Source organism: Lithobates pipiens, unplaced genomic scaffold (genome assembly GCF_037356315.1).
Source record: "Lithobates pipiens isolate NorthernLeopardFrog02 unplaced genomic scaffold, aLitPip1_a1.2 Scaffold_8, whole genome shotgun sequence".
NCBI lineage: Eukaryota > Metazoa > Chordata > Amphibia > Anura > Ranidae > Lithobates > Lithobates pipiens.
The window spans coordinates 248,243,733-248,259,513 of NW_027507903.1; the positions used below are offsets into that span (position 1 = coordinate 248,243,733).

At 42.4% G+C, this 15,781-nt stretch overlaps 1 protein-coding gene across 3 annotated transcripts in view; it reads left to right on the forward strand.

Annotated features, from left to right (window-relative positions):
• RASSF3 (Ras association domain family member 3) overlaps positions 1-15,781 on the forward strand; it is a 244,190-nt gene that overhangs the window by 36,979 nt on the left and 191,430 nt on the right. The window contains exon 1 of one of the 3 annotated variants that reach the window (XM_077469752.1): positions 5,358-5,626. The exons of 1 other annotated variant lie outside the window; for it this stretch is intronic. In XM_077469752.1, the coding sequence (XP_077325878.1) occupies positions 5,506-5,626 (121 nt within the window). In that variant the 5' untranslated portion in view covers positions 5,358-5,505. Of the gene's footprint in view, positions 1-5,357; positions 5,627-5,946; positions 5,969-15,781 lie in introns of those variants that run through there. One more of the 3 variants, XM_077469753.1, reaches the window with a different exon arrangement.

Here is a 15,781-nt window from a genome sequence, read left to right on the forward strand (position 1 = left end):
ACTTAAAGAGGAAGTAAACCCTGATGGGTTTTACCTCTCTTTATTTCCCTGCAAAGGTAAAGCATAAAAGTAGCCCATTATGTGTCACTTACCTGAAACCGAAGCCTGCGATGTCACCACTGTCCCCACTAGCAGCGAGTGTTCATCTTCACCCCTCTTCCTTCCAGGGACGCAAACTCAAGATCTGTGACTGGCCAAAGTCGCATGACGCGCAGGAGCCGCCAGTCACGGCATGACCCCTTTAGAAACGGCACGATTTTCCCTTTCTAAAGTGCACATGCGCCATACACACAAGTTTGCTTTTATGAATAATAAATGGTGTAAGAAGGTAATGTTCTAGGCTGGTGCACCCTCTGTTTTTTTTTTTTTGGGGGGGGGGGGGCTTGGAGGGGAGCTGTACATAGGTTTTTTTCTTAAAGCGCAGCCCCCTTCACACATGTGCAGTAGGGAACTGGCTGTGAGGTCACAAGGTAACCTTACAAGGTGTGTGTTTTTTTAAAATTTATCAGTAGTTTCTTCATCACAGATACATTATAAAACAAAACAAACATGAAAAACAAAACAAAAAAGGTTACCCTTAGGGCCGGTTCACACTGCAGGCGCGGCGAGGCGTCTCCGACTTGCCTCGCCGCGACCTGCGGCGACCTCAGCGGCGACTTGCAGATGACTTCTGTATAGAAGTCAATGCAAGTCGCCCCCGAAGTCGCCCAGAAGTAGTACAGGAACCTTTTTTCTGAGTCGGAGCGACTCGAGTCGCTCCTCTCAGAACGGTTCCATTGTACAGAACGGGGGCGACTTGCGGGAGCGAGGCGAGGCGAGTCGTGTCGCCTCGCATCGCCCGCTGTGTGAACCGGCCCTTAGCCAAGATGGCGGTGGCAGCACCCGAGAGCTGATTGAAAAAATGTTCTAATATTAAAAGTCAGCAGCTACAGTATTTGTAGCTGCTGACTTTTATCTTTTTCTGTAGGAGCCTGGCGTTCCCCTTAGTCAATACCCTCTCCCCCAGCAATGATTTTTAATTATGAAGAAAATCTCCCTTCATCCAATCAAACTCCCTCCCAGAAGCAAATTCCTGCCATTAACCACCCCCTGTAAACTTCTCTACAAGAAACTCCCCCCCTTCTCCAAAAGCAAACCCACCCCCTTTCCTTAACTCCCCACAAAAAGAAACTTCCCAGGCTGGAATTCTTACTTTCTCCTTCCTAAAACAGAAAATTGATGCCTCCCCACTTACCAGACCTCAGATTCAGCACGGCACAGAAGTAGGAAAACTTCTGCATCCCTAGTCTCCCTTTGGCTGTGTCATATGATACCTCGAGGAGGCGTCTTGGAGTTCTCTCAACTGTGCACTGTCAATTGCTGGTATCTGAGACCCCGCAGTAATTTCATGCTTTTCAGGGGGACCCCTTATTAAACGGAGGGATAGGGTACAATAGAAGGGGGCTGGCTGCTGCACTCCAAAACTCTAATTGCTTCTACTGTGCTGAGGCTAAACAGCAGGGACACTGGGCATTTTGCTAGGATGCTTGGGGGGGGGTTTGAACACCCCTCACCCCCCCCCCCCCCTTATCTACGCCCCTGCTCTGGGGGGCTGCTGCAACACAGAAGGCATAAAATGCATTAAGGTGAAAAACCTTGAGACTTTACAACCGGTTTAAGCTTGCTTTTGCAGCTGCATCATTGTGCGTTTGTGAGGTCAAAGAGGCTTTCATGCTGTCAGCTTTGTAATATTGTATAAAACATTGTTTTACACAGTAATTTTTATTAGTGATGGGTAGATGTTCAAGAGGAGTGGATCATATTTTGTATTGGGGTCAAGAAGATTTTATCTTCACACTCAAGGGTAGGTGGTAGAAAATTCATTGTGATGGGGAAATAATTAGGGATTGAAGGGAATAGGTTGTTGTTTTTGCTCCTGTCATCATATCTATACAGGGACGTTGGCTGTTTTCCCTTTAGACATCTGTCCAGCTTTTAGGCTTGATTCACACGTATGCATTTTTAGTGCTTTTTGCGTTTTGCAGATTTGCACTACGGTCCATTTAACATGGTTTCCTATGGAACACGTTCTGTAGTGCAAATCTGCAAAATGCAAAAAACACAAAAAAATGCCCAGGTGTGAATCAGGCCTTAGGCCCGATTCCCACCTATGCAGGTTGCATATTGCAGGTGCATTTTGCGTTTTTCAATACACGCTTTTGATCCATTGAAGTCTATGGAACCAAAAACTAGAAATGGCCCTTTCCTTAAAATGTACAAATGTGAACTACATCCATAGGAAATCATGTTAAACGGACTGTAGTGTGTTTCTGCAAAACTAAAAACGCACTAATAAATGCATAGGCGTGAACCAGGCCTTATGAGGTCATCAAGGTTGTGGATATGTTTGCACTGGGACATCACCAAAATGAATCCGCTGTTGTAGATACAGTTTATGCCGTGATCAAGCTTTGCCTAAATCCCAAAATACTTCCTATGGAGTGAGAACAGTTTTTTTGCAAGCAAATTACAGCTTCTGAAAATAAATACAAACTAACTTCCTCTTGCTTAAGGGTAAAGGCTAGATTTAAAAGGGATCTCCTTAATCTTTGTCTTCTGTGTTTAATACCTATGCTAATATTGTCAATTGTCCTCCAGGAGCTCCTTCTGCTGTTCGTAATATGCGTTTTTACATATCTGCCATTGCTGGATTTCCTTCTCACATGTCTATTTTATTTTTTTTATATTTTGAAAAGTCGACAGGCTTGAGGTTGATTTTATTTTTCAGATTCAGAATTAAACTGTGTGTGTGTGTGTGTGTGTGTGTGTGTGTGTGTGTGTGTGTGTGGGTGTGGTTTTTGTTTTCTTTTTTGGTTTGTACAACGCTTTATATATGGTACAGGCTCCATACACACTAGCATTTTTTAAGCGCCTAGAAGCTGTTATTAGCAGTTTTTGCTATTTAGAAGCTAAATAGTGTTCTCCTATGTGTCCATGCACACTACTTTAGCCTATTAGCATTTTTTGAGCTACGGCATCTAGGAGCAGAAAAAAAATAGATTTTTGTAGAGTTTCTTGGACTGTCTTTTAGCAGAAATGCTCCTAATAGCATTTTTTTGAGGCCCCCCCCTTTTGTTTTTTTAATGAAACAGCAATAAATGCTAATCAAACGCTACTAAAATGCTACTACAAAACTATTACCAGTGTGTTTTATCCAGCATTTTTTCTGTCGTTTTTGTCACTTAAAAATAAAAAAATGCTAGTTTGCATGGAGCCATAGGATTTAGAATTTTAAGTTCTCTTAGACCCCTTTTCACACTGAGCTGTTTTTCAGGCGCTTTTGGGTTAAAGATAGCACCTGAAAAACGGCGCCCCTACAGTCTGTGTGAAAGCCTGAGTGCTTTCACACTGAGGCGATGCGCTGGCAGGACGTTAAAAAAGCTCCTGCAAGCTGCATCTTTGGAGCGGTGAAGGAGGCATACACCACTCCTAAAGCACCCCTGCCCATTGAAATGAATGGGCAGCACCCCTGGCACAGCGCCTCTGCAGCGGCACTTTGTGGGTGGTTTTATCCCTTTTTCGGCCGCAAAAACGATAGTCAAGCACCGCTAAACATAGCGGCCAACGCCTCGGTGTGAAAGGGGCCTTAAAGTGGACCTTTCCTTCATTTTCACTAAGAATCACAGCCGCATGCTGATATGCATTCATCTTGCAATAATTAGCCACTTGCTTATACCGCCTTCCTGACCAGGCCAATTTTCCGTTTTTAGAGCTGTCGCACTTTGACAATTGCGTGGTCATGCAACACTGTTTAACCTTAAAGGGGTTGCAAATCCTCATGTTTTTTTCACCTTTATGCATCCTATGCATAAAGGTGAAAAAACTTTTGTCAATTGCCACCCCCATTATCCCCCCCCCCTCGGTTTTGCTCACCTGAACCCCATATTTTCCACGCCAGAGACGCACTCTTCCCCTCTGCTCGTGGTCTCAGCTCTTGATTGGATAGATTGATAGTGGTGCAGTCATTGGCTCCTGCTGCTGTCAATCAAATCCAATGACGTGGGCGCCAGGGGGTGGGGCCCAGTCCGGCATTCTGCGTCTGTGGACTCAAATTCTGGACTCACCCACAAGGTAACCAATGTGCAGAGGAGCTACCAGCGCCGCCGGGGGACCCAAGAGGTCGAGGATCAGGCCACTCTGTGCAAAACGAACTGCACAGTGGACATAAGTATGATATGTTTGTTGTTTTTTTTTTTTTAAACACAAAGCTTTACAATCACTTTAAAGAGGTTTAACTTTAAACTAAGTAGAGGGTTCTTTACTGTAAGAGCGGCAAGGATGTGCAATTCCCTTCCACAGGCGGTGGTCTCAGCGGGGAGCATCAATAGTTTTAAAAAACTATTAGATAAGCACCTGAATGACCGCAACATACAAGGATATACAATGTAATACTGACATATAATCACACACATAGGTTGGACTCACCTACTATGTAACTATGTAACTGTACCCATATTAAAAAGTGTGTTTTTTTTCTGCATCGAAAACGCACAGAAAGTAGGTTATATGGTTTTCAATGTCATAGTTCACACCAGTGCCTGCAGTTCCAGTGCATTCCAGTTCCATAAAAAAAAAAAGTAGAACATGCTGTATTATTTTTGCACTGGACTATACTGGAACGCTGTAAAACGCATCTCAAAAACACACTGGAACACACCAAAAACGCACTGCAACACACTTGTCCTTATTTAAATTTAAGAAAAAAGAGAGGGGGGAAGCACTGGACTGCATCAAAAACGCACCAAAAATACACTGGAACGCATCAAAAACATGCATGCAGAAAAGCACCTGGAACGCATCCGGACTGCGATTCTATGTTGTGAACTGGCAGTTAAAAGGTGAAAAATTTGCAATATGCAATAGTAAAAATATTGTTTTAAAAAGTGGAAAATGAGCAATATGCAATAGTAAAAATATTTTTTTAAAAGGCAAAAAATTTGCAATATGTACTAGTAAAAAAATGTTGTTTTAGGGGGTGAAAATGAGCAATATGCAATAGTAAAAATATTGTTTTTTAAAGGTGAAAAAATAGCAATACGCAATAGTAAAAATATTGTTTAACATCTAGGATATGTTAGTGAGGGTTTTCACGGCCACAGGCATGTACATTGTATTTCATTTATTTTTAGGTTTGGGAATAGTGGAATATATTTTTCTGAATAATGTTATTTTTGTGTGACACAAGTGAAAGTGATCCCCCCAGACGTGGATTTTCAGGAGCACGTCTGCGATCCTTTGCTGCACTATTAATACATCCTTCTGCTCCAGAAGAGGAGAGGTCTGGGAGGAACCAGCTGACTGGCAGACAGAGAGAGGAGGATGCCGGGCAACAGGTGGTCCTGAGACATGCTGGCTGAGGCTCGGCTCACAGCAAGCATGTCACACACCGATGTGCAGGGGTCTGCTCGATCATGCCGCCTGCATACTCCACTGATCGTCAACATGTGCCCATAGCAACGACCAGCCATGGCTGTCAGGCATGAGCTCGGCAAAACAATCAGGAGAATAGCTCGTCTCTTTTTCTGGTTCCCCAAATCGCTGAGAATCGCCAGGGGTCGGAAATTAAAGCTTCTCTGGAGAGCTTCAGGTAAGATCACCTGATCCATTTTTTATTTTATTTTTTTATTCTTTTTTTTTTTGAGCAGAAATGTATGTGGCATATTTTCCATCCAATATAGCATGTTGGAGGAGGTAATGTTTTATTCGTGCCTGTGCAGCGCTGTAGGCAGTGAAAGGGTTAGACTATCTGTAGTGCGATGTGGGCCTGCAGCACAGTGCATTGCAGAGACATGCACACAATGGAGCCAGGAGATTTGTGCACCCGGCTGTATGTCTGCTAGGGATGGAATGGATTCATTTCAGCCTATCACCAGTGCTGCCCATCACCATCATGTCTGCAGCACGCTATGCAGCACTCCCATCATGAAAGGTAACTGCTTGCCTCATTGCATGCAAAGAAAAAAAGGAAAAGAACACCGTTTAATGCTATTTCTACAGATTTTCATTGACCCATTTTAGCCTTTCTTTTTATAGGACCGCATGTTTTATTTAAGATGCTGCATTTTATATTTTACTGGTGGCTTAGAGTCTAAGCTCTAGGATAAAATATACATTACACTGCAGCAGGACCATTAAAGCAATGACATCTAATACAGTGGAAGCTTCGTGTGTTGTCTTATAAGGACAGTCGTGGTGCTTGGAATGAAGCGTTCTGATAAAAGGCCGGTGTAAAATGAGATGTATGTATGTCTGATTCTACAATCTATTTTTAAAAGCATCATGCACAATATTTTCTTCCTTTTTTTTTAAATTCATTTTTCCTTCCTTTTGCATTAACGGTCCTTATGCTGGCTATACACTATAGGACAAATCGTCCGAAAGCCATTTTTGAAAAACGCACATTCGGTCATGAGAGCAAACGATAGTGCCATCATGTAATGACCGATAAATCGTTCAGTGGACATACTTTTTTTTTTTTTTTAAATGTGTGTGTGTGTGTATATATATGTGTGTATAATATATATATATATATATATATATATATATATATATATATATATATATATATACATACATACATAGTGATGTAATGATCGATAAACCGTTCAGTGGACATAAATCCTTTTTATATATATATATATATATATATAAATCGTTCAGTGGACATAAATAAATCCTTTATATATATATATATATATATATATATATATATATATATATATATATATATATATATATATATATATATATCTAGTGCAAACCGTTCAGACAGGAAAGCACATTAACCTTTCAATTTATTGTTTGTTTGGCCAAAAATTTCCAAACTTGTCCTTTCGTTTTTTTCCGGCTCAAAGGCGCCCCAACAATTATCGATTTTGCGTGCATTAACTGGCCGAAAAATAAACAAACTGGCCAAATGACCGAATTTCAGCCAATTTTTCTTATAGTGTATGGCCAGCATTACAATCACCTGCCTAATGTTTTGTATTAAGATTCATATTTTACAATGTTCAAATCTTTATTCAATTGTAGAAAATAAATGGAAAACTGTGTTTTTATGTAACTGTACAGTGGATCCTTAGAATACACCTGTATAGGTAAACCTATAGCCTGGCCTAAGGTGTTCTCCTTATTATTGATCTTGGAATATGATGTAAACCGTAACCGTTATTTTAAGCTTACTTGTTAGTCTGTATCCCTCTAGATTGTAAACTCATTTGGGAAGGATTTAATTAATCCTTCTTTGTTTTTACAGAATATGCTTGTTATCTAGCTATATGTACTTGTTAGAATACATAAAACCTTGGATTGAGAGTAACTTGGTTTGAGAGCGTTTTGCAAGACCAAAATTTTTTAATACATCTTGACTTGATATACAAGCGATGTCTTGATATATAAGTAGCGTCATGTCACAACTGAGTATAAAAGAGAAGAGAGGCGCCTCTAAGTGTAGTAATGGGGTTACATTTAATGAAGGTACAACATTTAGCAACATATTGCTACACTTAGAGGCGCCTCTCTTCTCTTTTATACTCTGTAGCTCCAGCTGGATTTTGCTTCTAATCCCCTTGTGGAGGCTGCCATTTGTGGATGGACATTTTATAGTTGCGCAACCTATCACATTGCTATAATCTTTTTATATGGACTACAAACTGAAGGATTTATGAATGAATGGTTGTGGAACGAATCATTTGAGCTTCCATTATTTCTTATGTGGAAATTTTGCTTTGACATACAAGTGCTTTGGATTACAAGCATGTTTGCGGAATGAATTATGCTCGCGATCCAAGGTTTTACTGTATTGGTCCCGGTTTGATGTTTTTTTCCAATTTATAGCCTACTGCAGCACCGAAGATAATGATGCTTTTAAAACTACAATTTTTTTCTTTATTAAACATGTCCATCTAAAATGAATGTTTAAGGTTCAGGCAGATGGAAGTAGATTTAATTTTCCAAATGGCTTTGTATATCTGTGTATTTCTGAGTTGAGATCCACTCTAGATTTCCCTTCTGTTTCTTCAGTGAGGCCATTACAAAGCCATGGGGGTTATTTACTAAAACTGGAGAGTGCAAAATCAGGCTCACGTCTGCATAGAAACCAATTGGCTTCCAGGTTTTAGTGCCAAAGCCCAATTGAACAAGCTCGGGTTAGAAGCTGATTGGCTATCATGCACAGCTGCACCCGATTCTGAGTGCACAAGTTTTAGTAAATCTACCCCCATGTGTCAGTATCAAATGCCGCGTACACACGACCGGACTTTTCAACATCAAAGGTCCGACGGAACGCTTCCGACAGACCATTTGATCGTGTGTGGGCTACAGCGGACTTTTGATTTGCAAAAATTCGACAGACTTTAGAAATGGAACATGTTTAAAAATTTTCCACCGGAAATCCGCCGGACCCAGTTCCTACCGAGAAATCCGCTCGTGTGTATGCTAATCCGACGGACAAAAACCGACGCGAGGGCAGCTATTGGCTACTGGCTATGAACTTCCTTATTCTACTCCGGTCGTACGTCATCATGTTCAAATCCATCAGACTTTGGTGTGATTGTGTGTGGCCGTTCATTCGGAAAGTCCATCAGAACTCCATCAGAACTCTGTCAGAACTCCATTAGAACTCCGCCTTATGCCACGTACAGACGACCGGACTTTTCGAGGGACTAGGTCCGACAGACTTTCGGCGGAGTTCTGACAGAGTTCTGACGGACTTTCCGAATGAACGGACTTGGCCACACACAATCACACCAAAGTCCGACGGATTCGAACGTGATGATGTACGACCGGACTAAAATAAGGAAGTTCATAGCCAGTAGCCAATAGCTGCCCTCGTGTCGGTTTTTGTCCGTCGTCCGTCGTTTTTTCCGGTGGAAAAATTTGAAACATGTTCCATTTCTAAAGTCTGTCGGATTTTTGCAAATCAAAAGTCCGTTGCAGCCCACACACGATCGAATGGTCTGCCGGAATCGTTCCGTCGGACCTTTGATGTTGAAAAGTCCTGTCGTGTGTACGCAGCATTAGTCCTTTTGCTGTATCCTATGCAGGGGCGGACTGACCATTGGGACACTCAGGCACTGCCCGGGGGCCCTGAGCCACTAGGGGGCCCCATCAGGGTTACCAGCCTCAGTAAAACCAGGGACAGTATGTAAAAATCTGTGTTGTTTTTTTTGTTTTTTGTTTTTTTACATCTATCTCTGAAATGTCTCTTACCGACATCCTTTTGGTTTAAAAATCCCAAGATTATAGCTGCCCCACCTCTCCAGTACCTTCTCAGCCAATAGAAACATGTCTGTGTATACTGTGTGTACATGTATGTGTATACTGTGTGGCCCCATAAACTCTGATTGCCTGGGGGCCCCATAATCTCCTGTTGCCCGGGGGCTCCATGAGTTGTCAGTCCTATGTAATGTAAAATAAATGAATGTTTGGAGAACTCTGGTGAGAATGCATTGTAGAGGCCGCAGACATAGTTCTTGTTGTCGGGGCCACTATGATATATGAGGATAACTTTCCTTCTTTAAAATACGTTCCACCAAATATTGGACTGTCATTTTTTTTCTTTTCTCAATTTTTTATTTCCGATTTTTCAAAGAAAGAATGTACAAATAATGAATTTCATGATATAGTACAGCAAGGATATTACATCCAGTAACTATCATGATCATAACATCATCAGGCTGTCATTCTTTTAATAGAATTGGCATGTAAATGTAAATGACATTTTGTTATCTGCACATTTAAAATGCTGAAAGGGAATGTTTATGTAAATTGCCAACTTGCATATTCCAAAGTATAAAGAGAATGATTCTGCTACTTGCCAGCTTATATTTTGAAATGTTGAAAGAGAATGTTCCTTAAAGCAGTATTTAAGCAAAAAGCAAACATTCATTATATCGCAGCTAATTATTAATTCTTAGATCTAATGTCTGCATTGGTTTTCTTTTTTTAGGCTTTCCCTCTTTTATTTTCACCTGGTGATCTGTCCAGAAAGTCTTTTTTGTTTTTTCAAAAGAACAAGCTTTCTTGCAGAGGTAGCAGTTGCACAATTGCAGGCATGAGACAAACTATTTAACACTGGCAGGGGTGCTTACAATGATCAGCTTGTATTTATGTAAACTATTTATCGCCAAAGGATAAAACATTTTTTTTTGTAACTGCTTATAAGTGTTAGTTGGAGTTTGGCTTCAATTTTGTTAGGCTCGGTTCACACAGGGGCGACTTGTCCAGGCGACTTCGCCGCCTGACAAGTCGCGCTCCGTTCAGCACTATGGAACCGTTCTAATAGGAGCGACTCAAGTCGCTCCGACTTAGAAAAAAGGTTCCTGTACTACTTTTGCAGCGACTTCGGGCGACTTGCATTGACTTCTATACAGAAGTCGTTTTGCAAGTCGCCGCTGATCGTGTGCAGGTCGCGGCGCTGCAAGTCGTGCCGCCCACTGTGTGAACCGAACCTAAGTGTATTTTAATCTGCTAGTACAGGGGTCCTCAAACTACGGCCCCAGGGCCGGATGCGGCCTGCCAGGCTGATTTATCAAGCATGTGGACTGCCCTGTCCATGAGATCGCAGCACTCCCCCTTCCCCTCTGCTATCTTAATCGCACAAGAAGAGAAATGTGGCAGGTCCAAACAAGGGGCGGGACTTATGGAGTTAAAAAGTGGGTGATTGATTGCTGGGATCTCCCCGCTGCCTAGTAAACAATCACCTGCCTTTTACTTGAAAATTCCTGCCCTTTGTCTGGACCGGTCATGCTTTGCGTCTGTGTGATTAAGGTAGCATGAGTGCTGCAATCTCATGGGTCAGTGTAATACCGCTAGAGGGCTCTGTGATGGGGGGGATCTGTTATGGGGGGGCTTTGTGATGGGGAATCTGTTATGAGGGGATCTATGATGGGGGGCTTTGTAATTGGGGGGAGTCTGTGATGTTGTATCTGTGATTGGGGGGGCTTTATGATGGGGTGCTCTGTGGTGGTGAGGAGTTTGTGATGAAGGCTCTGTGATGGAGAGGAGCATGTAAAGGAGGGGGTCTGTGATGAGGGTATTCTGTGAAATACTAAATAAGTTTGTTGATTAAATTTGTTCTTTATTTTAAATATTGTATTTGTTTTTTGTACTACAAATAAGATATTTTTTAAAACCTATAGTCTGGTCCCCAACTGGCCCCCTGTTTAAAAACTTTGAGTATCCCTGTCATAGTACATCTAACACTACCACCCCGCCCCTCCCCCCCCCAACTGACCATGCTGCTTTCCAAAGGTGCCCCTGTGCTCTTTAATGCAGAGTGGTGGCACTCCACTACTAGGGGTTTGTTATCATTGTTCAAAACAAATGGAAAAAACATGCAGACACCACATCTAAGGATTGGTATACTGTATATTACATTTTTGGTTTTCAATTTAATACCGCTTTAAGATGCGAAAAGAGGGTAACAATAGCTCAATAACAGGGTTTTCCAGCATGAACAGCCTGTTTTAGGTCATGCCACAGCATCTCAATCGGATTTAAGTCCAGACTTTGACTAAGCCACTCCAAAACCTCCATTGTCGTTTTTTTCGAGCCATTCAGAGGTGGACTTGCTGGAGTGTTTTCTGATCACTGTCCTGCTGCATAACCCAGGTGCACTTGAGCTTGAGATCTGGAACTGATGGTCAGAAATTCTCCTTCAGGATTTTCTGGTAGAGCTCAGAATTCATGGTTCCCTCAATTGACGGCAAGTCATCCAGGTCTTGAAGCTGCAAAGCAGCCCCAGACCATCACACTACCACCACCATGTGTGACTGTTGGTATGATTTTCTTTTTATAAAATGCTTTGTTAGTTTTACATCAGATGTAACAGGACACACGCCATCCAAAAATTTTCAACTTTCCTCTCATCAGTCTACAGAATATTTGCCCAAAAGTCTTGGGAATAATCAAGATTTTTTTGGTAAATGTGAGGGGAGCCTGTGTGTTCTTTTTGGTCAGCAGTGGCTTTGGCCTTGGAACTCTCCCATGGACGCCATTTTTGCTATAAATATATATATATATATATATATATGTATATATATATATATATATATATATATATATATATATATATATATATATATATATATATATATATATATATAAATTCTTCACTTCCGGATTTTGGGTGAGAGCACGTGCCATTGGCGGCTCGCTCCCACTGTGATTTTACACAGCGGGAGCTGATCAGCGAGTCAGCGTGGCCCCAAAACGTACCTTACCACTCTGAGCAATGAGCTTAATAATCATTTAGACATGATCATAAATATCCATGGTGTACTGCTGATATATATTTTGATCTATGATGTTACCAGCCTCCAGCTGGTAGTTTCTACAGCTTCTGCTTACTCTATGCATTTTTCAGGAACATGTGCGATGCGTATATTGCACGTAGTACATTCAAGGAGAACCCAAAAACCTCTTGCAACTGAAGGGTTTTTGCATGGAGAAATGTCCTAGACTGGTAGGCAGTTACAAAATGCCAACAAGAATTAATTTCTGCTGATGGAGGCAATACCAGCTTCTGATGCCAAGAGTGTACTTTTTCCACAGTTCACCATTACAGCTATTGATATTTTGTTGAATAAATGATTGAAAAATTGTTTTTGTTTTTAGTCAAATATATCTCCTTTTTTTATCAGTAGGCACAGTTTGAATAAAGATATAATGTTTGCCTATATAAATACAGTGCCTTGCAAAAGTATTCAGCCCCTTGGCATTTTTTGTGTTTTGTTGCCTCACAACCTGGAATTAACATGGATTGTTTGAGGATTTGCATTATTTAATTTACAGAACCCACAACTTTGAAGATTTTAAATTTTTTTTCTATTGTGAAGCAAACAACAAATAGGACAAAATAACAGAAAAACTCAATGTGCATAACTATTCACCCCCCTAAAGTAAATACTTTGTAGAGCCACCTTTTGTGGCTATCGCAGCTCCAAGTCACTTTGAATAAGTCTCTATTAGCTTGCCACATCTTACCACTGGGATTTTTGCCCAATTCTCCTTGAAAAACTGCTCCAACTCCTTCAAGTTGGATGGTTTGCGTTTGTGAATAGCAATCTTTAAGTCTGACCACAGATTTTCTATTGGATTGAGGTCTGGGCTTTGACTAGGCCATTCCAACACATTTACATCTTTCCCCTTAAACCACTCAATTGTTACTTTAGCAGTGTGTTTGAGGTCATTGTCCTGCTGGAAGGTGAACCTCCGTCCTAGCCTCAAATCACACACAGAGTGGTACAGGTTTTGCTCAAGAATATCCCTGTGTTTAGCACCATCCATATTTCCCTCAAGTCTGACCAGTTTCCCAGTCCCGACTACTGAAAAACATCCCCACAGCATGATGCTGCCACCACCATGTTTCACTGATGGTGTTCTTTGGTGATGTGATGTGTTGGGTTTGCGCCAGACATAGCGCTTTCTTTGATGGCCAAAAAGTTAACTTTTAGTCTCATCAGACCAGAGCACCTATCTCCATAAATTTTGGGAATCTCCCACATGCCTTTTCACAAACTCAAAACGTGCCATTTTCTTTTTTGCTGAAAATAATGGCTTTCTTCTGGCCACTTTGCCATAAAGCCCAACTCTATGGAGCGTACGGCTTATTGTGTTCCTATGTACAGATACTCCAGTCTCTGCTCTGGAACTCTGCAGCTCCTCCAGGGTTACCTTAGGTCCCTGTGCTGCCTCTCTGATTAATGCGCTCCTTGCACGGTACGTGAGTTTTGGTGTGCGGCCGTCTTTTGGCAGGTTTGCTGTTACGCCATGTTCTTTCCATTTGGTTATGATAGATTTGATGGTGCTCCTAGGGATCATCAAAGATTTGGATTTTTTTTTATAACCTAACCCTGACTTGTACTTCTCAACAAAGTTGTCCCTAAGGCCGCGTACACACGGGCGGACTGTTCGCCCAACTTTGTCCGTCCAACAGTTTCGGCAAACAGTCCGCTCAAAATTAGCATGGACGGACATGGCCACACACGACGAACGAACAGTTTGCTGAAACCGTGCGCGATGACGTGAACGGCACGTACGACGGGACGAAAAATACGACGTCCTATACACTGCATTATAGCTTTCGGCGTGAAAATCCTTTCTGAGCATGCGCGCAACTTTGTTTGACGAACAAGCCTACACACGAGCGGGCTGTTCGCTGAAACAAGGTTTCAGCGGACAGTTTTTCGGAAATTCCGAAAAACCTTGTCCGTCCAACTGTCCGCTGAAACTGTCCGCTGAAAGCCCACACACGAGCGGACTGTCCGCCCAAACACTGTTCAGCGGACAAAGTTGGGCGAACAGTCCGCCCGTGTGTACGCGGCCTTACTTGTTTGGAGAGTTCCTTGGTCTTCATGGTAGTGTTTGGTTAGTGGTGCCTCTTGCTTAGGTGTTGCAGCCTCTGGGGCCTTTCAAAAAGGTGTGTATATATAATTTAGATCATGTGACACTAATGTCGCGTAGACATGTAGCAGGCTATCCGGCGGACTTAGTCTGGCGGACTGTCCGTCGGACTGTCCGCTGGACTTTCCGAACGAGCTACTTGCCCACACATGGCACTTTTTCAGCGGACTAATACGGCGTACTAAGTCCGCCGGACTATCCACCGTACTTTTGAAATGAACGGGCTCGCCCACACACGTGGAGGAAAGTCCGCTCATTTCGTCTCCAGGTAGCCGGGGCCAGCGAAGGAGGTTCACCTGGTACGTCACCTGGTATGGACTTAAAGGAGAACCCCTACACCGAAAAATCGGCGTGGGAGTCCCCCCCAGGTCCATATCAGACCCTTATCCGAGCACGCTACCCGGCCGGCCAGGAAAGGGAGTGGGGATGAGCGAGCCGTACCAGGCCGCGTGCCCTCAACATGGGGGGATGCCTTGGGGAAGGGGGGGCCCCCCACCCCAAAGCACCTTGTCCCCATGTTGATGAGGACAAGGGCCTTTTCCCGACAACCCGAGCCATTGGTTGTCGGGGTCTGCGGGCGGGGGGCTTATCGGAATCTGGGAGCCCCCTTTAATGAGGGGCCCCCCGGATCCCGGCCCCCCACCCTATGTGAATGAGTATGGGATACAATGTACCCCTACCCATTCACCTGTGAAAAAAAAGTTAAAAAAAAACACAACACACAAGGGTTAAAATAGTTTATTGCAGGGCTTGACAAATTTGCTTGGAATCTAGGAGCCAGCTAAAAAAGTTAGGAGCCGGGTCCGTAACGGCAATCCGGACTTGTCCCTGGCCTGACATGGAGACGAGTGAGGGAAAGATAGCACGGCCCCCCCACCTATCTTCAGGTCATTGCCTATAGCTCTTAGAGGGACATTTTATTTTTATTTTTTCAAATGACAATTGTTTTTTTTTTTATTGCATTTTAGTGTAAATATAAGATCTGATGTCTCTATGACTCCAGATCTCATATTTAAGAGGACCTGTCATGCTTTTTTCTATTACAAGGGATTTTTACATTCCTTGTAATAGGAATAAAAGTGACAATGTTTTTTTTAAAACAACAGTGAAAAAATAAAAAGTTAAAATAAGAATTATTTTTTTTTTAAATGCGCCCTGTCCCGCCAAGTTTGCATGCAGAAGCGAATGCATACGTGAGTAGAGCCCGCATAGGAAAACGGTGTTCAAACCACACATGTGAGGTATCGCCGCGATCGGCAGAGCGAGAGCAATAATTCTAGCCCTAGACCTCCTTTGTAACTCAAAACATGCAACATGTAGAATTTTTGTAAACGTC